This window comes from Triticum aestivum, chromosome 2D (assembly GCF_018294505.1).
Source record: "Triticum aestivum cultivar Chinese Spring chromosome 2D, IWGSC CS RefSeq v2.1, whole genome shotgun sequence".
NCBI lineage: Eukaryota > Viridiplantae > Streptophyta > Magnoliopsida > Poales > Poaceae > Triticum > Triticum aestivum.
In genome coordinates this window covers 519201533-519223924 of record NC_057799.1, presented here as the reverse complement: position 1 = coordinate 519223924, position 22392 = coordinate 519201533, and the positions used below count along the sequence as shown (strand labels likewise).

The window sequence follows — 22392 nt, the reverse complement described above, 5'->3', positions numbered from 1 at the left end:
ATGACTCTTTTGTCAGTAAATCCATGCATCGTCGAGTATAAAAGAAAACGCAGTTCCCAAAAGCTGGTAGCACACGTCCACTGTTCCAGCCGTCCATATACAGGCGTCATTTATGTACGGTACGCCAGGCCAGCACCGCAGCTCCCTAGAGTAGCTTATGACCTTATGTGCACGTCAAACGCTGTAAGAAACGGAGTAATGTTTGACGTAACAAGTCATGAATTTACTACCACCAGCTCGAAGCTACTCCACTGTACTAATTCGGCGACATGACCGGAGGCCTTACTTCCCGTCCCAAATTCAATGCTAGCTCCTCCGTTGGGACGAGCGTATCCAAGCTGCACTCGTAAATAACCATCATCTCACCCTTGAGTGCCTCAAAGCTTAACCGTTCACAGATCATAGTGCATGCTTCCTGCCAAAACTGTAGTACGTAGCAGCAGCAGCCAAATGTTGGTCTTGTGTTTGCAAGCGCCGGACGGAGGCAGCACAGAGCAGAGCAGAGCAGCGGCAGGCAGGACATGGAATGCATGGTGGCTACAGGCAGTCTACAGCGGCGCTGCACCCCGGCCAGCCGGCACGACCCAGCAAACCTCACACCTGGTAGTCGATCCACTCATCCACACAGGCCAGGCAGGACATGCGTCCGTCAATGCACCACACGCGCCAACAAAACCGTATACCCCCAAAACCAAGCTACCCACCCAAAGCCGGGAAGATTAGGGATCCGAGGCCACCACCACTCCGTCACTCGCTCCCTCGGCCTTTGACAAAGCGAGGGGGTCCCCTCCCCTCCCTCCCATCCCATCCCTCGCTGCCGCGCAATCCGGTCCGTCCATCCAATAGTTACCGGATCCTCACATTCCCCGCACTGGCCGCCATGGCGTTCTCCACTGTGCTGATTCCACTTCAGTCCACGCCCACGCCCCCACGGGACAAACGACAAGCCCCGCAAAAGAAAAGTGTAAACGATAAAAAAGAAGATCCTTCTCTTCTCTGCGCTCCGCGGAGACCTTCCCTGCGTCGCCTTCCCCCAACCCCCACTCTGCCGCCTCGTCCGAGCTCAGCTCACTCCCCTTCTGCTTGTTGTTCCCAACGGATCGCGTCCCCACGTCGCCATTGTCGCTCGGCCACATTTCGCGCGACGGCGTCCTCGCGCCAACCGCACCGAACGCCATAATGCGGGGCGAGTAGCAGCAGCAGTAGGTAGGTACACTACGCTCGGCTCGAGCTCCTTTTTGTTTCTCCTCTGGGCTGGAGCGGCCTGCCCCCGCGCGCGCGCGATGGGGTGCAAGGGCTCCAAGCTGGACAGCCAGGAGGCGGTGGCGCTCTGCCGCGGCCGCGCCGACCTCATCGCCGCCGCCGTGCGCCACCGCTACGCGCTCGCCGACGCGCACGCCGCGCTCGCGGGATCCTACGAGGCGCTCGCCGCGCCGCTGCACCTCCTCCTCCGGCTCCAGGCCGAGCCGCCGCGGCTCTCGCTGCCCGAGGACCGCAAGGGCGGCGGTCGTCGTGGTCTGCCGCTCCCGGACCGCCGTCATTCCTCGCATGTCGACTTCGAGCCCACGTCGTCCTCCGGATCCGAGTCGACCTGCTCCCCGCCCGGATCGCCGCCACGCCGCGTCCCCGAGCAGCTGCTCCCGCAGCCGAATTACTACGGGTACGCGCCCGAGCCCGCGTTCGCCTACCCGGCGCCGCCGCAGAGCACGATGCAGTTCTACTACGCGCGCAGCCGCCCGCCCCCGGCGTCGGTCGCCGTCGCGCAGCGCGCGCCGGTGTCGGAGCGCGCGCGCTACGGCGCCTTCGATGCGGCAGCTGGCGGCGGCTACCCGCAGTATTACGCCTACGGCGGTGAGCCGGCCGTGGCTGCGCCGCCGCCACCGCCGCCGCAGAGGGCAGCGGCTCCGGCTCCGGCTCCACTTCCGCCGCCCAGGGAGAGCTCGTCGTGGGACTTCCTAAACGTGTTCGAGAACTACGACGACTCGTACGACGGCTACTACTACAACCCCACCACCACCGCGGCTGCCGCAGCCGCCGCGTACACGCCGAGCCGCAGCTCACGGGAGGTGCGGGAGGAGGAGGGCATTCCGGAGCTGGAGGAAGACGACGAGGAGACCGTGGTCGTGAAGGAGATGGCTAGCGAGTACTCCACGGTTGGAAGCGGCCGCAGCCGTCCCGGCTCGTTCGGTGCCGTCAATACCATTCCGGAGGTCGACAACCGGAGGAATGTACAACGGAGGCGACCAGCATACCGCAATGTGGCCCCGCTAACAAGAGAACCGCCGGCGCAGAGGGCCGTCGGCAATGCGGTGGACGCTGCCACCGCGGTTAAGACACAGCTTGTTCGGGTGGCCGAGGCAGCAAGGGAGCTCGCGCCGCTGCTCGAGGTCGGGAGGCCGAGCTACCAAGGACGCAACTCGGTCTACCACGGTGAGCTACTAGTTCAAAGAGTCTGAATGATCTGATTCATTTTCATCTCAATAAATCTGAATGATCTGACTCACTGTTTCATTGTTTGAAGCTGCTTCATCTCGGATGATGTCTGCAATCTCTGTGGCGCATCTGGGGTGCAAAGACGAGGACATGCTGGGCATAGTAGTTGGCGAAGAAGGGAAGGTGGTGGGCTCATGGAGCTTATCCTTGACACTGGAGAAGCTATATTTCTGGGAGAGGAAGCTGTATGGTGAGGTCAAGGTATATTCATATTCCGTTAATCACTTTCCTGTGAGTAGAAATGGTCTCCGCTTTTGAGCTATGATTTTAGTTCATCATTCATGGAAATGTGCAAGGGGATTTGAATAAGAACGCTTGTGAGTATGACAAAGGTAATCTAGGTCAGGCTGCAATTTTGTCATCTCATCATCTGGGTCCTCTCGCATGTTGTCTGACCTTAATCTGAATTAAGGTTTACTAGCTGTGGTCTTCTGGATCTTTAGCTAGACCTTTTATTTAGTCCAGTGGCCTTTTTGTTTGAACCAAAAGCAACTTGAGCTGAATAATGGAGTGGGCACCCTGTCCCTGCTAGGGAAACGATCTTTTCTGTGGGGAAGATTTATGTCAAGCAAAAGTGTTACAATTTTTCGGCATCCATTAAATAAAGGCAACAACATTACTATTTTTACTTGTTGCTAGTTGGTTGGTTGGTTCTGGTACTTGAGTAGCCTGTTACCATTTTTGTGTGCACTTTAGGAGTCTAGGTGGTCTTGGCGTGATAATAAATCAATGATCAATTAGATAAAGATCCACTATGGGAAGTGTCTTCCTCAAAGCCTAATGGCTGGATATAGAAGAACTTGCCAGAAAATATGGTGCGGTTGCTTGAACAATTAAGATTAGGTCTACTGGTTTTCATCCTGGTTGCTAAGATTAGGTATGCTAAGTTGGCTATTCTTAAAAAAAATTCCTTCTATTTTGTAAGCTAGGTAAGAATTTATTATAGCTTCCAACTTTGTTAACAAGGTCATCGTATCAAAATTATGCAATCAACTTTTTTCTGACTGGATCTGCCACTTTATTGTAACTACTTTTGTACCATTGATTAGGGTAGTGTCCCATATGTTTTTTTTTTGAGGATCAGTGTCCCATATGCTTCTAACTAGTACTACTAGTTCAATAGATCATGGCTATACATGTGGTCACCAAAGTATCCTACTTAACAGTATTTCTCCTTTGTGTGGCATTTCTCTTGTAGGCTGAAGAGAAGATGCGTTTACGTCTTGCCAAGAACTCTAAGAGACTAAAGCTTCTAGATCAAAGGGGTGCTGAAGCTCATAAGGTTGACGCAACTCGAAATTTGCTCAGGAAGCTGTCAACAAAGATAAGAATAGCTGTTCGTGTCATTGCCAAGGTGTCAAGAAAAATTAACAAAGTAAGGGATGAGGAACTAGTGCCACAAGTTAATACCTTGATCCAAGGGTACGTCTCCTTTTACACTGGAGGATAATTGCTCTAATTTTCTCATTCTGTTTTCTGATTTCTTGCTGCAAAATGTTCTTTTTGGTCGGCCAGTCATAGGATCAGAACTGTTAATTTCATCTTATGCACTGCTATATGAATAGAGCACACATTTGAATCTAACGAGGAAATCGTACATTTACATCTAGGATTGTTCCAAGAATCTGTCCGACTCTTGCATAATCTTTTTTTTTTAGAAAAGGAGGATGACCCCCGGCCTCTGCATCTGGGCGATGCATACGGCCACTTTATTAATTATTCTCACAAGACCTTACAAAGTCATACAAAAGTAAGACTAAAGCCGCCGTCTAAGCAACAAACTGTCGCTATACCTATCCAGTTGATGAAGGGGCGCAGATAGCCTGGGCCTAATACCAAACAGACATCGCAGCCAAGCCTAACATCTAAGACCTGAGACCCCAACCTAGCCTCTTGCCGGGTCTGGGGCACACACTGGTCCGGCGTGCTCTCAGAGGCCGCCGCCGCCAACTGCCACCGCTCCATCTTCAGAACTGTACTGATGCATCAACCTTGCTCGGTCTAGCTATCGTCGACGCCACCATGGCGCCAAACGGCACCTCCTCCCTGCGCGCAAACAGCTGAGCACGTCGCGGTCGCCACTGATACACCTCAGCGCCATGCTGCCAGGTATCACCAGCCGACACAGCTTGAAGTCCTTGGAAGATTTGTCGTGCGTAGCACCTGCCGACCAGGCATGACAAAGCGTAGCACCTGTCGGTCCGCATGACTTGACATCACCACCGAAGCTCCGTGCAAGATGAAGCCGCTCCACCTCATGCCTCTGACTTCTAGCGGTGCTCCGCAAACGATGCTCCCAAGAGAGAAACGACACCGCAGTGCCGCCATCGTCCGATCTGGAACACCAGATCCTAGGGTTTCCCCCGGAGCAGCACGAGTGGGTCGACAGTGGTTACACGACGATGCCTCCATCAAGGTAACGGTGAGAACGCCGCCATCACCTGCCGTCGGCTCGGTTTTCACCGGCAACCATGTCTCCCCTACTCGCAGCCGGGACAAGATGATGGATCTCGAGATCCGATCACCAAGCCTCTGGCCGGCCATCTCGGGAAGAAGATGACCACCACGTCCACCAGCGTCACCACGCCGGGCACGCGTCGCCGCCGGCACCGCCATGGTGCCTAGAGGCCGACAAGCCCCGACGAACACCATGCCTCGCCAGCCGCCATGGCCCGGACCCAAGCACCACCAGATCCAAATCGGATCGGAGTCAAGGGCCCCAAACCGCAACCGCCGTGGAGGCAGCACCACTGGACGGTGCCTAGCCCTCCAGCCCGCCGCCGAGTCATCACCGGAGCTCCGCCGCGCCACGCTGCCAAGCCGCCGCCGGGATAACTCGCGCCGCCGCCACGCGTTGGAGGGGCCCCAAGCCGCAGCTGCACCGCCGCCAGGCAGGGGTGCCGCCACCCAGCACGCCCTCCGCCGCGCCGCTGGGCTCCGCCCAGCCCAGCGCCGTCCCGCGTCGCGCCGTCCCGCGCCGAATGCCAACCGCGAGGAGAGGGGCAAGATCCCCGCCGCCACCAACGCCGGCCGGACTTTGCCCGGCGGCGCTGTACGGTGGCGGCGGGGGAAGAGATCGACGAGGGAGGACGAGGGGCGGCGCGCTAGGGTTTCACCCGAGGACGCTCGTGGGAGCGGCTCGGGGGTCGGGCCTGATACTCGCCGGTATCGACTCTTGCATAATCTGCGTTGCATTGTGGAAACATGTTATGTGCTGAAGATAAAAGTTCCTGATTGCTCTTCTAACATACGTTCTCTCTGAAGTTGTATCTATTTCTGATTAGGTGCAAGCTGATTCTAACAAACTGACCACCTCTTTCCAGGTTTGCAAAAATGTGGCAAGACAAGCTACACTCCTACCAGATTCAGTTGCAAGTGATATCAGAAGCGAAAAACCTGGCTTCGGTCACATCAGGTGGAGCCAACGGCCGTGATTTGGCAATGGAACTGGAGCTAGAACTGATTAAATGGATCATCCATTTTTCCTCCTGGGTGAGCGCGCACAGGAACTTCGTGAAGTCACTGAACGGATGGCTAGCACTCTGCCTCAACTACGAACCTCAAGAGGCACCTACTTACTCTCCCGGGAGGATAGGTGCTCCATTGATTTTCGTCATCTGCAACAAATGGTCTCAAGCCATTGACAGGATCTCCGAGAAGGATGTGGTCAACGCAATGCAGGCCCTCGTGTCGAGCGTGCGCCATCTGTGGGAGCAGCAAAACCTCGATCAAAGCAAAAGGATCGTCGCGGTTCGAGAGAGGGAGAAGTGGATGAAGATGTTGGAGAGGAAGGCGCTGGAGATCAACAAGGATGCCGACGAGCTGAACAGGAAGCTGGTCTTGGTGCCGGGCCAGCAGCAGAGCTTTCAGCGGTGTCCGACAATACGAACGTACGAGGCGCATCGTATCGAAGCAAGCAGCGTGCACGTAAATTTGAGGCTGGTTGTTCAAGCTCTGGAGGACTTTGCCTCCAGTTCCCTGGAAGCTTTCCAGGAGATACCGAGACTAGATGAAGAGCCAACAAGGTCGTCAAGAGGGAGTTCGAGGGTGCCACGGTGACTGGAAGAGATGTTCGAGCACCAAGTCCAGCTTGTAAGATGTTGCCCAGAACTTGCAATTCTGTAGATTTGGATGAGTAGTCTGTAGTTTCATGGTGATGCTGGTGGCCTGGTGGCGTTTTGGTGGGGGGATCGGGCGGTGCCGATATCCTCGTGTAATTAGCTTTTGTTTCACTGAAGCGTTTGTGGGCTACACTTGTGTAAGATAAGGCTATGGTAGACTGGTGGTAGTATGGTGGTCTCTTCTTTTCTAATGGGAAGGCTGGAACTGGGTGATCATGCCCTGCTTTGTTCATTACACAAATGTCAACGCCTCCTCGATGTGTGGAAAGCAGAGACCAACTGAAGCGAAATTATATGATATACAGAGGTGGCAGCATGGTGTCCTTGGTTGGGCACTGTAAACTGGAGGCTCCCAAGTCTTCAGGCTAGGTAGTTTATGGATGGGCTTCTGTGCCGAAGATCAGAGCGCTTGGACGGGGCGTTGTGTCGTTGACAGTTTGTCGCGCCAGCGCTTTGGGCGAAACCATAATCACTGCCGGTAATTTTTCAGCACCAAGTTCTTGCTGAAGACCCTTGGTCCGCGTTGCATACATCTGACTTTTGTTTAGTGCCCTGCAGGGTGGTTGCTTTGTGTTGGTCGTTTTCAATGATTTAGTGTACTCAGAGCGAAAGAGCCGCTGTGCTCCGTGGTCCGTGGTTGCTTCTGTCATTAATTGGGGGAGAAAAATATGTAGTTTCATGGGCATGGAAGTTACCTACACAGTGATAGATCGCCTTCGGCGGCTACCCAAGTGCAATCCCCAGCAAGTACTGCCGCAGTTTTCACTTTGCAGGTCAACTGGTGGCAATGGCGTGGCCGGCGCCCGGCGGCTTCGTGCTGTGACCTGAGTGCTGGCGGATACATGGGACTGATATATATTTTTTGAGTTCATACAGGGGACTAATATGTATCTCCTGTAGCGATCGCTCGCTCACAGGCCTGAGAATGGGCCAGGCCCGGTACTGGTGCTCACCTTTTGTTTTAGAATTTCCGGAGACTAACTAAGCCTCGCAAGGGTCCCTTTTGTGGTATGTGAGCGTACCAAGTGGTGCGTCCAGCCGCCGTCACATGTCCGTACTGGACGCTCCATCTGAATTTTTTTCTGTTCACATTAGATTTTTTTTCCTTTTTTGGCCTTTAGGTTTTTGCTTGGTTTTTCCCAGGTCTAGGAAAAGCCTTTTTTATTTTCTTTTGTGAAGTACAACTGTCATCTTGAAAAGGAAAGTAAACTATGGTTTTACAAGAAGCACATATTTGCTTCTTATGGAAGCACGGATTTGCTTCCGTGAGAAGTACAACTGTGGTTCTCAAAAAAAAAATATATGTGCGCCAAAGAGAAGTATAGATTTGCTTTCGCGAGAAACACATTTGTGTGTTTTTTGAAAATCTGCTTCCATGAGAAATCACATATTTGCTTGCACGCTATACTTCTCGGGAAAAGAAACTTCGTGCTTCTCGAAAAGTGGAAAAAGGTGAAAAACCATAACTATGCTTCCGGGCTTTGGTTTTTTCTCTTTTTTGTTTTTTTGGTTGATGTTATTTTTTTTATCAGATTTGTTTTTATTCGGTATTTGCTTTTTTCCGTTGCTGGTTTTTCATGATTTTTTTGGGTCAAAACCTATTAACATGGGAAGTTTTGAAGAGCTCACAACGAGAAATCCAACCATCAAAACGGTTCAAGATTATGACACATGGTTCGAGAGATAAAATGTATTGAATAAACGAGTCTACTGAAAAAGGGAAATTCCCAGATGCGCTACTTGCAACCACCTGAGAAGGTGGGGACTGACTTTTGCAAATGGGTAACCATTAACTAGTTATTTCTGTTCTCTAAAAAAACTAGTTATCTCCGAATTCCCCCATCTCGCTCACTTAGTAAGTCTCATTGATGATGTCATCCATGTGCTCGGGCCTGATTCTCTTTCCTTGTTATTTGTCGTAGCCCTGCCTTTTTTTCTTTAATCGACTGGCCTGATTTTCATGTCTGTGTTTGTTTTTTCTATTTTCAATTGGCTACGCCTTCGAATTTGTGGATTGTGTTTTTCTAGCAGAAGAGGTCGTCCAAGAAATAGGTGCATTCCAGAAGTCAGAAGTTTAGCCGATTCACAATTTTCTCCAGAATTTTTGAAACATTTAAAACAGATTTATTTGAAATTGGAGCATGGGAACACGTGGGAGATGGCATCACCGGATACTCTCTCCAAATGCACTGCTAAACCCTGGCCTGGGTATTATTACATTATCTATTTTTTTTCTATTAGATACATTATCTAAGGCAAGGGATCTTGAGGTAGACATATCCGGAGGTGTCCCCTTGCGCGTTCTGGCAGAGGGCCTCGGCTCTTCCGTACGGAAATGTGATCGCCACGGAGTTGACGTGGATGTTGGTGCAGCTGCCGCTCTCGCTGCAGTAGAATTCGACGGCCGTCCTGTACCTCGAAGTCCCCTTCAGGTTCGTGTACGTTATGTTGCTCACCGCCACCGCCCCCTACGGCAAATTAAGATCCCCAGAAGAAGACGCACAAACATTAGTACTAGCTGCTCCACACGTATACAGATAGTCCAACAGTTAATGAACACATGCACTACTACCATGTTTGGGACGTGGTAGGGGTCTGCGTAGAACTGGTTGATGACCACAGGACGGTCCACGTTGGTGAAGTTTATGTCGGTGAAGGAGATGGATCTCGCGTAACCTTTCCCACCCTGCAGTGCGAAGAAACAGTGTAGTCACCCGGGCGTCAAAATCATATGATCAGCTCGTTAGTTAGTAAGAGAAGGCCGGTTTCAGCTTGGTTTCATGGCACCTCAGTACCTGCCACGTCTTGATCGTCGCTCCACTCGAGGTATTGATGAACTGGACGTTTTTTACGTCGATGTACTCCACGGATTCGGTTGCTCCCTTCCTGCCAAGGCTCCCCACACTAGCCAAGAAACACAATCACGTCATTTTACTCCTCTTCTTGGAGTGCATGGTAAATGGAAAATGCAGATGGAAGAACCCTCCCTATTGTAACCCTTTGTTACCTTACAGCACGGCCGGGGCCGCAGACGATTCCGTCCACGGTGACGAATCGGCTCCCGGGGCCGATGGAGACGCATTCGCCGCCGGTGCCCATGGTCGATCTGGTGACGCGGACGTCTTGGCTCCGGTCGATGTGCACGCCGTCGGTGTTGGGGCTGTCCCAGGGCGCGGTGGTGGTCAGCTGCGTCAGGTGGACCTTGCTGCTCTGGCTGACGGAGATATGCATCTGCGGGCTGTTCTTGCTGCTGAATTGGCTCAGCTCCACGTCGGTGCAGTTCATGACCACCAAGGCCTGTATCGATCCATGCGGTGGCAATGAGGTTACATGCATGTTGATTTGCGAATGCTAATTATCTAGACACTATACTTGCTTTCTACACGTTTGTACTAACCGTCGGCGCCTTATATATGTCCTGAAAGAAAAGAACGATAACAGGTGAGTGAAAACTGATAAATGCTTCGTCTTGAAGAAAAGATAGACAATTAAATACTTTCTCAGACGAAGATTTGACAAATAAATCTAAAGGCACAAATGCAAGGAGGAATTAAAAGATTTTCGTTCTTTCTTGCAAGAGGTGAGTTGGGCTCTCACACCATAGCGGTTGAATTTATCGCTCCACCACCACGACCGGCCTCTGCCGTCGAGCAAGCCGGTGCTGCCGCCGGTAACCGTGAGCCCCTGGACCTGGTAGAACATCATCCAATAGTTCTGCCCGCTCCATGCGCCCGGCGGTGGCGCCGTAATCGTGCCCATGACCTACGACAGTCAAAGCAAGGGCAGCAGAATTCCTGACCGTCAGACGAAGCCACGCAAACCACGGCGAAGATCTAAGAGCAGATCAGGAAAGACGAACGGTGCATGCGTGCCTGGACGGTAATTCTGGTGGAGGTGCAGGGCCCGCTGAATCTGGCGGGGCCGACGAGGAAGGACTTGCCCGCCGGTACGAGCAGCGACGCCGACGAGCCTCTGGCGCCGCACGCCGCGGTCCATGCGTCTATGAACGCCTTCGCACGCAGTACAGATAGTGAACACACCTCCGGCCATCACGTATCCGTGAGCTATATCGATCGAGATCGCAACGTCAACTCGGGCGTCACGCGCGTGCGTACGTACCTTGGTGTCGTCCGTGGTCCCGTCGCCGCGAGCACCGTAGTCCTTGACGTTGAACACACCGTCCGCCTCGCCGGCGGCGGCAACGAGCACACTACGCCACGCGAGGGCAGCGAGGAGCAGGGTGGCCGTGCGGATGCCGATGATGCCCTGCAAGATTAATTAGTAATCACGTCTCACGCGGACGCACCTGCATTTATCGCCAATTCACCAGCACGTACGTACTAGTTGTTACTACTCTATAAACTACGGATGAATCTGACAATAGAGTGTGTGCACTAATCTAGTTATTTGATATTGCTTAGACGACATTAGTACGTACCATCTGTGTAGGTCTCGTAAGGTGGGTGACTCGTGCAATGTCTCCACTCTCGCTGCAGTCTCTGAGTGGAATCAAGTGCCAAGCTCTGTTCGATCCTAAAAAGTTTTTCTGTGGGGGTATATATACGCCGGAGAAGCGTCGAAACTGGGGGCGGCACCTTTTGTTCATTTATTTTTTGAAAGAGGCGGCACCGTTTGTTTTGGTGTTGAAGATTGCCCAAGTGGTGTTGAAGCCACATAGCATTTTGCCAGATCATGTATCTGTCAACACCCACCGGTACCAGATGGATCCTTCACCGTGTTCTCGCGCCGAAGAAATGAAGATCAATGGAGTGACGTGTACGTTTGCCCAGCAAAATAAAAGAGATATATGTTCGACCATGCAGATGTAATGCTTAATCGTTCCAAATTGAATGTGTAAACAATTTCGGTGCACTTTCAATGCCTATATCTTAGTATGCTGGTTGTACTGGGAGTATCATGTAACAGTATCATACATATGATACTAGTGTATAATACTATCATAGTGCATATTATTATAAATTAGTATCATATCTCATTTATTGCAATGCATAACACATACTAGAATGAGCAGTAGTAGAATTTATTATGATACTGTGTCATAGTATGATACTCGACTATCTATTTCTTCATTTAATTCTGCGCCATCACATCAAAATTGCCTAATTGATATACATTATATTAGCTATGATACTCCCATTATGATTAGCCATAGCATTTCATAGTCAAAGATCTGATGTAGCATCTTATTCAACGAGGAAAGAGAAATCAACCACATCTTAATATTGATATTAATCTTAACATCAAATGCAGATATCTCATAAGTTTTCTCTCACCAAATGCATCAAAAAGACTTGTTTTAGATACAACACTAACGTATAGTGCACTATCACTGAGACTGCTATATCTAAACATTTATTTAATGCCATTGGATATAGCTCAAGATATGCTGCACGGGGCCTGCCCTAGGTAAACTATCCCACCAAAGCGCAAAGCCACGGCGAAGCTCCTAATCAACAAACTCAAACCCCTAATGCATCGTTACGCATGGAGACTATTGCCGGGCATGCAAAGCATCCGAGCAACACTAGCTGGCAAACGGGCACGACATAGCTGCCATCAAGCCCCACCGCGCTGGGAAAGAAACCGAGAAGAGAGCTTGTCTAGTGTTCGATGAGTATTTATGCATTACTAATTATTATTTTTGTGTTTTTGCCGCAGATAATACTATATGTGAGACATGGCTTATTATCACATGTGCACATCACTTATGAATGCATGTTCCATAAAAAAAAATTATGCATGTACTTTTCCAGGCTTGGGATGACCTGGACTTCGTATGTACACACTAGGTGTATCCGTGTATGTATTCCGATGTCTCGGCCGGCCGGCAAGCTCGCGTGCATATGTACCCGAATACCCGCAACACTCAGCTAACCATGCATGTACGCTTACGTGCGTAGTAGCACATGCCTGTACTAGCTGATCTTTGATCAAGCTTTACCCGTGCGTCCAACTTAAGTTTGTTTACGTGCCTCACATATTTTTCTTAACACAGTACAGACACAAGCGCTCATACATACACACATACATTTATTCTTATGAATGCACACACTTACACGCTACTCTATGGGCACCTTCGAGAGACTGAGCCGGCATATCATCTTGAAATTTACAAAGTAACCATAGGTGCCTCGTCGTCGACAGGAACGTCTCCTCTCACTGAAAACACAACGCCGGAAATCCTGAAATAAATTCAGGAATTATGCAAGTATCAAGACTTTAACCCTGATGGGTAGAGGATACCACTGTCCGTCTAATCATCTAACCACTTGTGTAAGATAAGGCTATGGTAGATTGGTGGTAGTATGGTGTCTTCTTCTTTTTTAATGGAAAGGCTGGAACTGGGTGATCGTGATCGTGCCCTGCTTTGTTAATTACAAAAAATGTCAAAGCTTCCTCGCTGTGGAAAGCAGAGTCCAACTGAAGCGAAATTATAAGATATGCATAGGTGGCAACATGGTGCCCTCGGTTGGGCACTGTAAACTAGAGGCTCCCAAGTCTTTAGGCTAAGGTCCTGTTTGTTTGGGCTTTTAGCTTCTGCTTTTGCAACTTTTTAACTTTGATCAAAAGCCATAAAAACTTTTAAATAGGTGCTTTTATGGTTTTTTGGTCAATGTGAAAAAACTGCAAAAGCAGAAGCAAAAACTCAAATAAACAGGGCCTAAGTAGTTTATGGATGGGCTTCTGTGCCGAAGATCAAAGAGCTTGGACGGGGTGCTGTGTCGTTGACAATTTGTTGTGCCAGCGCTTTGGGCAAAACGATAATCGCCGGCGGAAAATTTTCAGCACGAAGTTCTGGCTGAAGGTCCGTGTTGCATATATCTGACAAGTGACGAGTCTAGTGCTCTGCAGGGTTGTTGCTTTGTGTTAGTCGTTTTCAATTGCCGCATACACAAATTTTGGAACTTTCCTGTACTGCCACAGCAGTAGCACAGCATGATTTAGTTAGTGTTATCACAGCGAAAGAGCCGATGTACTCCGTCCTCAGGTTTGAGTTGTTTTAACAAGGAAACGAATCTAAGCTGATAGATCTGTGTTTGCAGATCTAAAGTTCTGAACAAACCCTTCATCGATTACGAGTTTCTGTTGCTAATCTAAGCTTCGGCGGACGTGTGGATCATGGTGGCAGCGATGTGCATCGATGTAGAGATAGATGTGTTCTTTTTTTGTTATGTCATTAATTGGGAGAAAATATGTAGTTTCATGGGCACTAGGGGTTGGGGCGCGCCCGTGGCGCGCCTCTTAAGACTGTCTTGTGTGCTTCAATCTATCCCTACTAATAAGTACGGAGTGTTTCTGCCCGTCCGTTGTCATACGTTTATGTTTTACAAAACAGCCCTTGATTTTTCCTTTAAGTAACTCTCGGTCCAACATTAAGTGCCCTTTCTTTGTTGGGCTTCATCCCAACTACGGCAATGACTATCTTGCTCTTCTGGGCATTGGTTAGTATTCCGTGTTTGCCCGGTTCACTCTGTTTTCGGCCCATTTAGATCACTGACCTTTTATTACAGAGAATAGGTGTCACGACCGGATTTTGGGATATAAATTCCCAGAAAAACGGCCTGTGCACTCACCAACCCCAGGATTTCTGTTAGCTGATGAGGCACCAACTTGATACAAGAATATCCAAGCAAGCACAAAAATATGTAGTACAAGACCATTTAGGCCTAGGAGTATAACAATTGGTTTCTAATGGTTGAGGGCGGAAGCGGTTGGGTACATCTGCGTCTATGGGACTCCATTTCCCACAAGAACAGCTGACCAGGATAACGCCTATCTTCGCGAGGCTGCAAACGTCGACGCGTAGGTTCCGAGGTTGTCACCGCGTGGCTCGTCTCCGAGCGAGAAATCTGGCCAAGACAATAGCCAGGGACAAGCCAGTGAGTACGTTTGAATGTACTCGCAAACATTAGGAACACGGGTATAATATATATCAAACATGCTCCGAGTTAAACTAGATAAAACACACATCTGCCACGAAATATATGAAAGGTCATGATGCACACATATGGTTAAAATATACCAAAATAAAATACTGGGTGCCAAGCGAGTGTCTGAATGACTCCTCGAGCGGAAAATGCAGAAATAATAATACTGGTGCCAAACGAGTGTCTGAATGACTCCTCGAGCGGAAAGTGCAGAAATAATAATACTGGTGCCAAACGAGTGTCTGAATGACTCCTCGAGCGGAAAATGCAGAAATAAAAATAATGCCACAGTCGGGCGTCTGAGCGACACCACATAAAGGGCTTATAAGAAAAATAATTACAGTGAATATCCAGGAGGTAGGACCATCCCAGGGATACTCAATAATATACATAACATAAATGGTTAGTCCAAAATATAATAAAGATCACAATCCATACGTGTCATAGTCATAAACAAAATTTAGTACAGTCGTTTCTCCATCCGAAAAAAAACCCGATAATTTAGTCAGGCCGTATCTCCATCCGAATACCGTTACAGAGTTCTAGATGAATCGTTCTCCATCCGAAAAACCGATAATTTAGTCAGGCCGTATCTCCATCCGAATACCGTTACAAGACTCAATTCAGACTGTGGTTTCTACTCAAGAACATGACCATCTGACAGGATGTATCCTCTGCAGAGGGAATACCATTTTCCACGAGTAACGGGTTTACTCAGTCCCTCTAGACTAATTCCGTCTACGGTCTTTTGATTGAAAACACGCCCGACCTGCACACACCAGCTTAACTCACCAGTGCCTGGAATCACCCACGACACCTGCCAAGCAAAACTCTAAGTGGGGAGGCTACAACCTCGACGTAGCATGGGATCACAAAATTTATACCGCGCGCAAACTGGGGGAAGCTATCCCCTTCGGCTACAACCGAAACACCCATGCCCCCGGACCGAATGACAGGCTTTAATCCGTGGCCACGGAACCTTCATCACGGCCTCTCTGTACGGTGTGTGCTTTGGACAGGGGTTGACAACCTACTGAACCATACCCTGTCCCTGCAGGGACAAGTGGTCGTACCGACAAAGAAGGAAGCTATTGATCAAGACTTGGTCTACAACCGACTCAGGTGGTCCAGGCACCCACCAAACATATCACCACTAGTGAAATAAATCATCACTCCTCGAGCCTCACCAAGCTATGCCGGGCATACTCGTCTCGACGAGGGATTAGGGACGAGCTCGTGTCTACCCAAGACCACGACTCTCCCGGCTTCCTACCGGTGTGCAAGAGAAACTCACGAGGATGACCCAAATCACTAGTGTATCCACCTGCTGACCCCAAAACAACTCCAAAGTGCACTTATGCACGAGACTATATCGGTACATAAACTATCACACACTCCAAGCCAAAAGGTGTTGTGATCACATCCAAACACCACAACAGAATATTAAGCCAGAGTTCAGAAATGCTTGCCTTCAAAAGTATGCAAAGGATGCACTTATTGGAAGCTTTCCTTTTCCTCCAAAAATCCTATTTTGCAAAATACACAAATACAAATATTTCAAACACAGTACCAAAAACCGTGCGCTGGTGGCTTGGGCGGCGCCGTCCGCGGCGGAATCCGCTGCCGACGCCGGCGTGCCGCCAAGGGCGCGGCCAGCGGTGCAGCAGGACGCCAGAGGGATCGTGGAGCAGGGGGGCGGCTAGTGCGCGGCTCAGCGATGCAGAGGGAGCCAGGGTCGGGTCGCGTCGAGCGCGGCAGTGCGGCGTGTCGGCGTAGTGCGCGCGCGTGCAAAACGTGCGCTCTGGGCGCGCCCAGAGCACGCACGACACCTGCTCGACGAAATGCCAGCGCGCTCTAGAGCTCGAGGGTGGAGCTGGTACTGCACAGGATGGAGGTAGGGGTAGCAAGGCATTCAGTGGACAAGGTGGATAGGTCAGGGGTTCAAGTCCACCATGCAAACCAGAGAGCTTGCCAAAAAGGACTGTGCACACCAGGTGTTCGACAGAATGCCAGATGCACTTAGGCAACTCTTGGAGTGGCCAAAATCTCCAGATCAGTGTCTCTCTAGGTGCAGGAGATGATGGCAAGGTTAGTTTGGCAGAGACAGAAAGTTGATAGTGCAAGTTTTGCAAAACTCCAGTTTTGGGCAGAAAGAAAAAGGGTTTAGCACATGCATTTCAAAATTTCCAATGAGCCCAATCTCCTGGACTTAAGAGTTTGGTAGGGAGGGCTACAAGTAGGAAAAAGCTCAGGGTTAATAGAGCAAGGAAAAGTATGGTTGCAGTGTAAATCATCAAATTGGACCAGAATGTAAAAGAGGTTGATCCATTCAAATTTTCTAGGGAACACCACTGGGTTTTTGCTTGAAGATGAATGGTATGCATCCACTGACATCTCCAAACACTTGGAAGAATTTTCAGAAGAATATTTAAATGGGTTGCAGTGCAAAAGTGCCTACTGGACCAGATTGGAAAAGTTGGTGTAGAGCTCAAAATCTCCAATGGCCAAGAGGTATTTTTGCATGAAAGTGATGTGGAAACATCACATGACATCTCCAAAATTTGGTGGAAATTTTGAAAGCATTTATCAAATGGTTGCAGTGCAAAGCAGGCTCCAAATGCAAAGGAAATCATTTTAAAGGAATAAAGCTTTGAGTAAAATAAGCCTTGCAAATTTGGATCCACTGATGAGGAATTGTTTTATAAAAGAGAGTAAACAAATCCAACAGCACCTTTGAAGGTTTTTCCTACTTGAGGAAAGATCCAGGGTCACAAAAGGTAAAACTTGACAATAATGGAAAAGTTTTATTTCCTGGCAACATTTTAATAAATAAAACAAGGCCAAATTTTTGGGGTGTCACAATAGGTTAAACATGATAATGCTATAACTTTGCAACCCTAACTCGGATTAAAATAATTTCTATATGTTATTTGATCAAAAAATGCGTAATTTCCAACCATGCTATTATTTTTCCCTGTTAACCACTTTAAGATTCTATTTAGGGCATAACCATAATTAACCTAATTAATTGCGATGGTGTATTTCAGAAAATGCTAACACACAATATAACTTTTATATGAAGTATGTTAGGAGGGCCTATATGGATCGGAGGGGGTATGAATGATCGGTTTCAATGGGCATATATGAGTAATAGATAAAGGAGAGAATAAATGGCGTGATGAGTGGGGATAAATAAAAAACGGGAGATTCAAAAAAAATATGGAGAGAATCCTTTTATTGAGATTTTTCTGACGACTTGGTGCAAATTCCAAACATTGCTTCAACTTACAAATAATGCCTTGGTATGATAAAATTGAAAATTAGGCTCTCTAAGATTAGAATCGCCGTACAAAAATTATACCAAAATAATTGTGTGTGTAGCATGCTTCTTAATGTACTACTGATATGAATTTCTGGCAGACCTCAGTGTGCGCCTCTCTACCGTGGCCGGGCACAATCCGGATGTTGTTGGGCCGTGCTGATGGATATTTCAGTGGACACGTCAATTATCTCTCCCGTTGCAACACACGGGGATATGTGCTAGTCTTATCTAAGCACATTAGGATGGCTACTTGGGTCCTGATCTCAGCTTGGTTATGCATTCAGTGAGTCATGTACATCAACATTAGCATATGTTAGTAGGAGAAGATTAATTCAAAGATACAAATAGGCTTACTAACATATTCAAAATCACTCATACTGTACCATAATGTGAGGACTATATAACCCATCAATTAATAATATGACAAACATTTTAAATTGACTTCCATAACAGAGTTACAAATGATTCTCTTATGTATGGTCCCTTTTAGTTCTAACTCACCAATTGTTGTCAAAACAAAAAGTTTCTTTGGAATACATAAGAACACAATATTCACTAACATGGACATTTGACTGAAAATCCTCCAAATATATGCATTACACAACGAAAGTAAAAGCAGCGACACAAAATACAGATAAAGGACTAAGAGACCGCCTAACTGCATCACCTTCCGGTAGAACAAATGTCGCCATGCCTCATTGGCGTCATGACGGACACATCCTGACAGTGTAGTGCCTCCATCAGTGCCTCAACACCACGCCTCCCCACCATGGTCATCTACTCACCACCACAGCTGTCCGGTCGAGCAGGATATGTAAAAGCCCTGCTACTTGAAAATGAGTGAAGATATTCAGTGGGATTTTTATATAACAAAGTTTAGTAGTTCACTGGTTGGCCATTGTGAATGTAATATTTTGACCATTCTAAGCTTCATTTTAAGAGAAATATTATCAGAACTAATACCCACACAACTAGTAAGGCAATACTGTAGTTGTTGTTTTAATGATAAACATTGTAACTGGATTTTATTGCATATTTCAGAGTCCAAATAATGCAAGAGTAATGTTGGTCAGAACTCTTGCAATCAGGTGTATCAGTAATTTGTATTATTGTTTCTAATCCATAATACATTAGGACAACCAACTTTGAGCTTGCAAGAAAAGGAAAGTAATATATGCTAGGTAGCTAGTCATCTAGCCAATTCATCAACATGCTAGTGAGGGTAAGTGATCCCTAAATTCAAAGTTAAAATTTTATATTGTCAACGAAATTTTTGCTTCAAGAGGGATGTTCTAAGTTGCATCAGAACTTGAAGGCCACACCATATACTAATTAGTACAACAGTAGTATCGAAGCAGATGATATATTAGATCTAGGGATTTATATGTGCATACAATTAGCAATTGGTGTGATCCCGGAGCAGATGAAGCGGCAGACTCAAGAGTCATGGAACAGATGCATGCAATTACATCTAGCAAAAGAAACGACATCCAAAGAGGAGAATGTAGAATTTGTAATCATGGCATAGATTCGCCTAAGATGAAAGCGCAAACGCAATTACATTCTTTTCGGGAGTAAATCATATCTAAAAAAAAGTTGATCTACAGGTTCTTGAAGAAATAATGGAACCGATGTTGTGGAACGTAGTAATTTCAAAAAAATTCCTACGCACACGCAAGATCATGGTGATGCATAGCAAAGAGAGGGGAGAGTATTGTCTACATACCCTCGTAGACCGTAAGCGGAAGCGTTATGACAACGCGGTTGATGTAGTCGTACGTCTTCACGATCGACCGATCCTAGCACCGAAGGTACGGCACCTCCGCGATCTGCACACGTTCGGCTCGGTGACATCCCACGAACTCACGATCCAGTAGAGTGTCGGGGAAGAGCTTCGTCAGCACGACGGCGTGATGACGGTGATGATGAAGCTACCGGAGCAGGGCTTCGCCTAAGCACTACGATGATATGACCGAGGTGGATTATGGGGAGGGGGGCACAACACACAGCTAAGAGATCAAGGATCAACTTATGTGTCTATGGGGTGCCCCCCGCCCCCGTATATAAAGGAGTGGAGGAGGGGGAGGGCTAAGAGATCAATGATCAACTTGTATTGTGTTCTAGGGTGCCCCCTTACCCCGTATATAAAGGAGCAAGGGGGGAGGCCGGCCTGCCCTTGGGCGCGCCAAGGAGGGGAGGAGTCCTCCTCCTAGTAGGAGTAGGACTCCCCCTTTCCTAGTCCAACTAGGAGGAGAAGGGGAAAGAGGGAAGGGAGAGGAAGAGGAGAAGGAAAGGGTGGGCGCCCTGTTGTCAGGAGATTAAATATGATGGAAAATAGACCCGGGGGCCATATGTTTCACTAGTGGCTTCTCTCAAGAGCATAAGTATTACGGTGGGTAAACAAATTACTGTTGAGCAATTGACAGAATTGAGCATAGTTATGAGAATATCTAGGCATGAGCATGTATATAGGCATCACGTCCGCGACAAGTAGACCGACTCCTGCCTGCATCTACTACTATTACTCCACACATCGACCGCTATCCAGCATGCATCTAGAGTATTAAGTTCATAAGAACAGAGTAACGCTTTAAGTAAAATGACATGATGTAGAGGGATAAACTCATGCAATATGATATAAACCCCATCTTGTTATCCTCGATGGCAACAATATAATACGTGCCTTGCTGCCCCTACTGTCACTGGGAAAGGACACCGCAAGATTGAACCCAAAGCTAAGCACTTCTCCCATTGCAAGAAAGATCAATCTAGTAGGCCAAACCAAACTGATAATTCAAAGAGACTTGCAAAGATAACCAATCATAAATAAAAGAATTCAGAGAAGATTCAAATATTGTTCATAGATAAACTTGATCATAAACCCACAATTCATCGGTCTCAACAAACACACGGCAAAATAAGATTACATCGAATAGATCTCCACGAGAATCGTGGAGAACTTTGTATTGAGATCCAGAGAGAGAGAAGAAGCCATCTAGCTAATAACTATGGACCCGAAGGTCTGAGGTAAGCTACTCACACATCATCGGAGAGGCTATGGTGTTGATGTAGAAGCCCTCCGTGATCGATGCCCCCTCCGACGGAGCTCCGGAAAAGGCCCCAAGATGGGATCTCACGGGTACAGAAGGTTGCTGCGGTGGAATTAGGTTTTTGGCTCCGTATCTGGTAGTTTGGGGGTACGTAGGTATATATAGGAGGAAGAAGTACGTCAGTGGAGCAACATGGGGCCCATGAGGGTGGAGGGCGCGCCTAGGGGGGTAGGCGCGCCCCCCTACCTCGTGCCTTCCTGGTTGATGTCTTGACATAGGGTCCAAGTCCTCTGGATCACGTTCGTTCCGAAAATCACGTTCCCGAAGGTTTCATTCCGTTTGGACTCCGTTTGATATTCTTTTTCTGCGAAACTCTGAAATAGGCAAAAAACAGCAATTCTGGGTTGGGCCTCCGGTTAATAGGTTAGTCCCAAAAATAATATAAAAGGTATAATAAAGCCCATTAATGTCCAAAACAGAATATAATATAGCATGGAACAATAAAAAATTATAGATACGTTGGAGACGTATTAAGCATCCCCAAGCTTAATTCCTGCTCGTCCTCGAGTAGGTAAATGGTAAAAACGGAATTTTTGATGTGGAATGCTACTTGGCATAATTTCAATGTAATTCTCTTAATTGTGGTATGAATATTCAGATCCGAAAGATTCAAGATAGAAGTTTAATATTGACATAAAAGTAATAATACTTCAAGCATACTAACTAAGCAATTATGTCCTCTCAAAATAACATGGCCAAAGAAAGTTCATCCCTACAAAATCATATAGTTTAGTCATGCTCCATTTTCGTCACACAAGAATGCTCTCATCATGCACAACCCCGATGACAAGCCAAGCAATTGTTTCATACTTTAGTAATCTCAAACTTTTTCAACCTTCACGCAATACATGAGCGTGAGCCATGGACATAGCACTATGGGTGAAATAGAATATAATGATGGGGGTTATGTGGAGAAGACAAAAAAGAAGAAAGTCTCACATCAACGCGGCTAATCAATGAGCTATGGAGATGCCCATCGATTGATGTTAATGCAAGGAGTAGGGATTGCCATGCAACGGATGCACTAGAGCTATAAATGCATAAAAGCTCAACAAAAGAAACTAAGTGGGTGTGCATCCAACTTGCTTGCTCATGAAGACCTAGGGCATTTGAGGAAGCCCATCGTTGGAATATACAAGCCAAGTTCTATAATGAAAAATTCCCACTAGTATATGAAAGTGACAAAACAAGAGACTCTCTATCCTGAAGATCATGGTGCTATTTTGAAGCACAAGTGTGGAAAAAGGATAGTAGCATTGCCCCTTTTTATTTTCTTTTTTGGGCCTTTTTTTATTTGGCCTTTCTCTCTTTTTTTATTTGGGACAATGCTCTATGAATGATGATCATCACACTTCTATTTATTTAGAACTCAATGAGTACAACTCGATACTAGAACA

The 22392-nt window shown here is 47.7% G+C and overlaps 2 protein-coding genes across 2 annotated transcripts; one reads left to right on the top strand and one right to left on the bottom strand.

Moving 5' to 3' along the window:
- The first annotated feature begins 927 nt into the window (after positions 1-927).
- On the top strand, positions 928-6846 carry LOC123054175 (protein ALTERED PHOSPHATE STARVATION RESPONSE 1). The gene is made up of 4 exons (XM_044477884.1): positions 928-2430; positions 2522-2694; positions 3692-3915; positions 5817-6846. Exons 1-4 carry the CDS (start codon positions 1284-1286, stop codon positions 6550-6552), a joined length of 2280 nt encoding a protein of 759 aa, XP_044333819.1. The 5' UTR covers positions 928-1283; the 3' UTR covers positions 6553-6846.
- A 1843-nt stretch (positions 6847-8689) lies between these two features.
- Positions 8690-11230, bottom strand: LOC123049742 (polygalacturonase ADPG1). The gene is made up of 9 exons (XM_044472625.1): positions 11053-11230; positions 10734-10880; positions 10487-10624; positions 10212-10376; positions 10012-10032; positions 9622-9911; positions 9410-9518; positions 9187-9300; positions 8690-9082 (listed from the first exon to the last, which is right to left on the bottom strand). The coding sequence occupies exons 1-9, from the start codon at positions 11218-11220 to the stop codon at positions 8861-8863; spliced, it is 1374 nt and encodes a 457-aa protein (XP_044328560.1). The 5' UTR covers positions 11221-11230; the 3' UTR covers positions 8690-8860.
- Positions 11231-22392: the final 11162 nt, after the last annotated feature.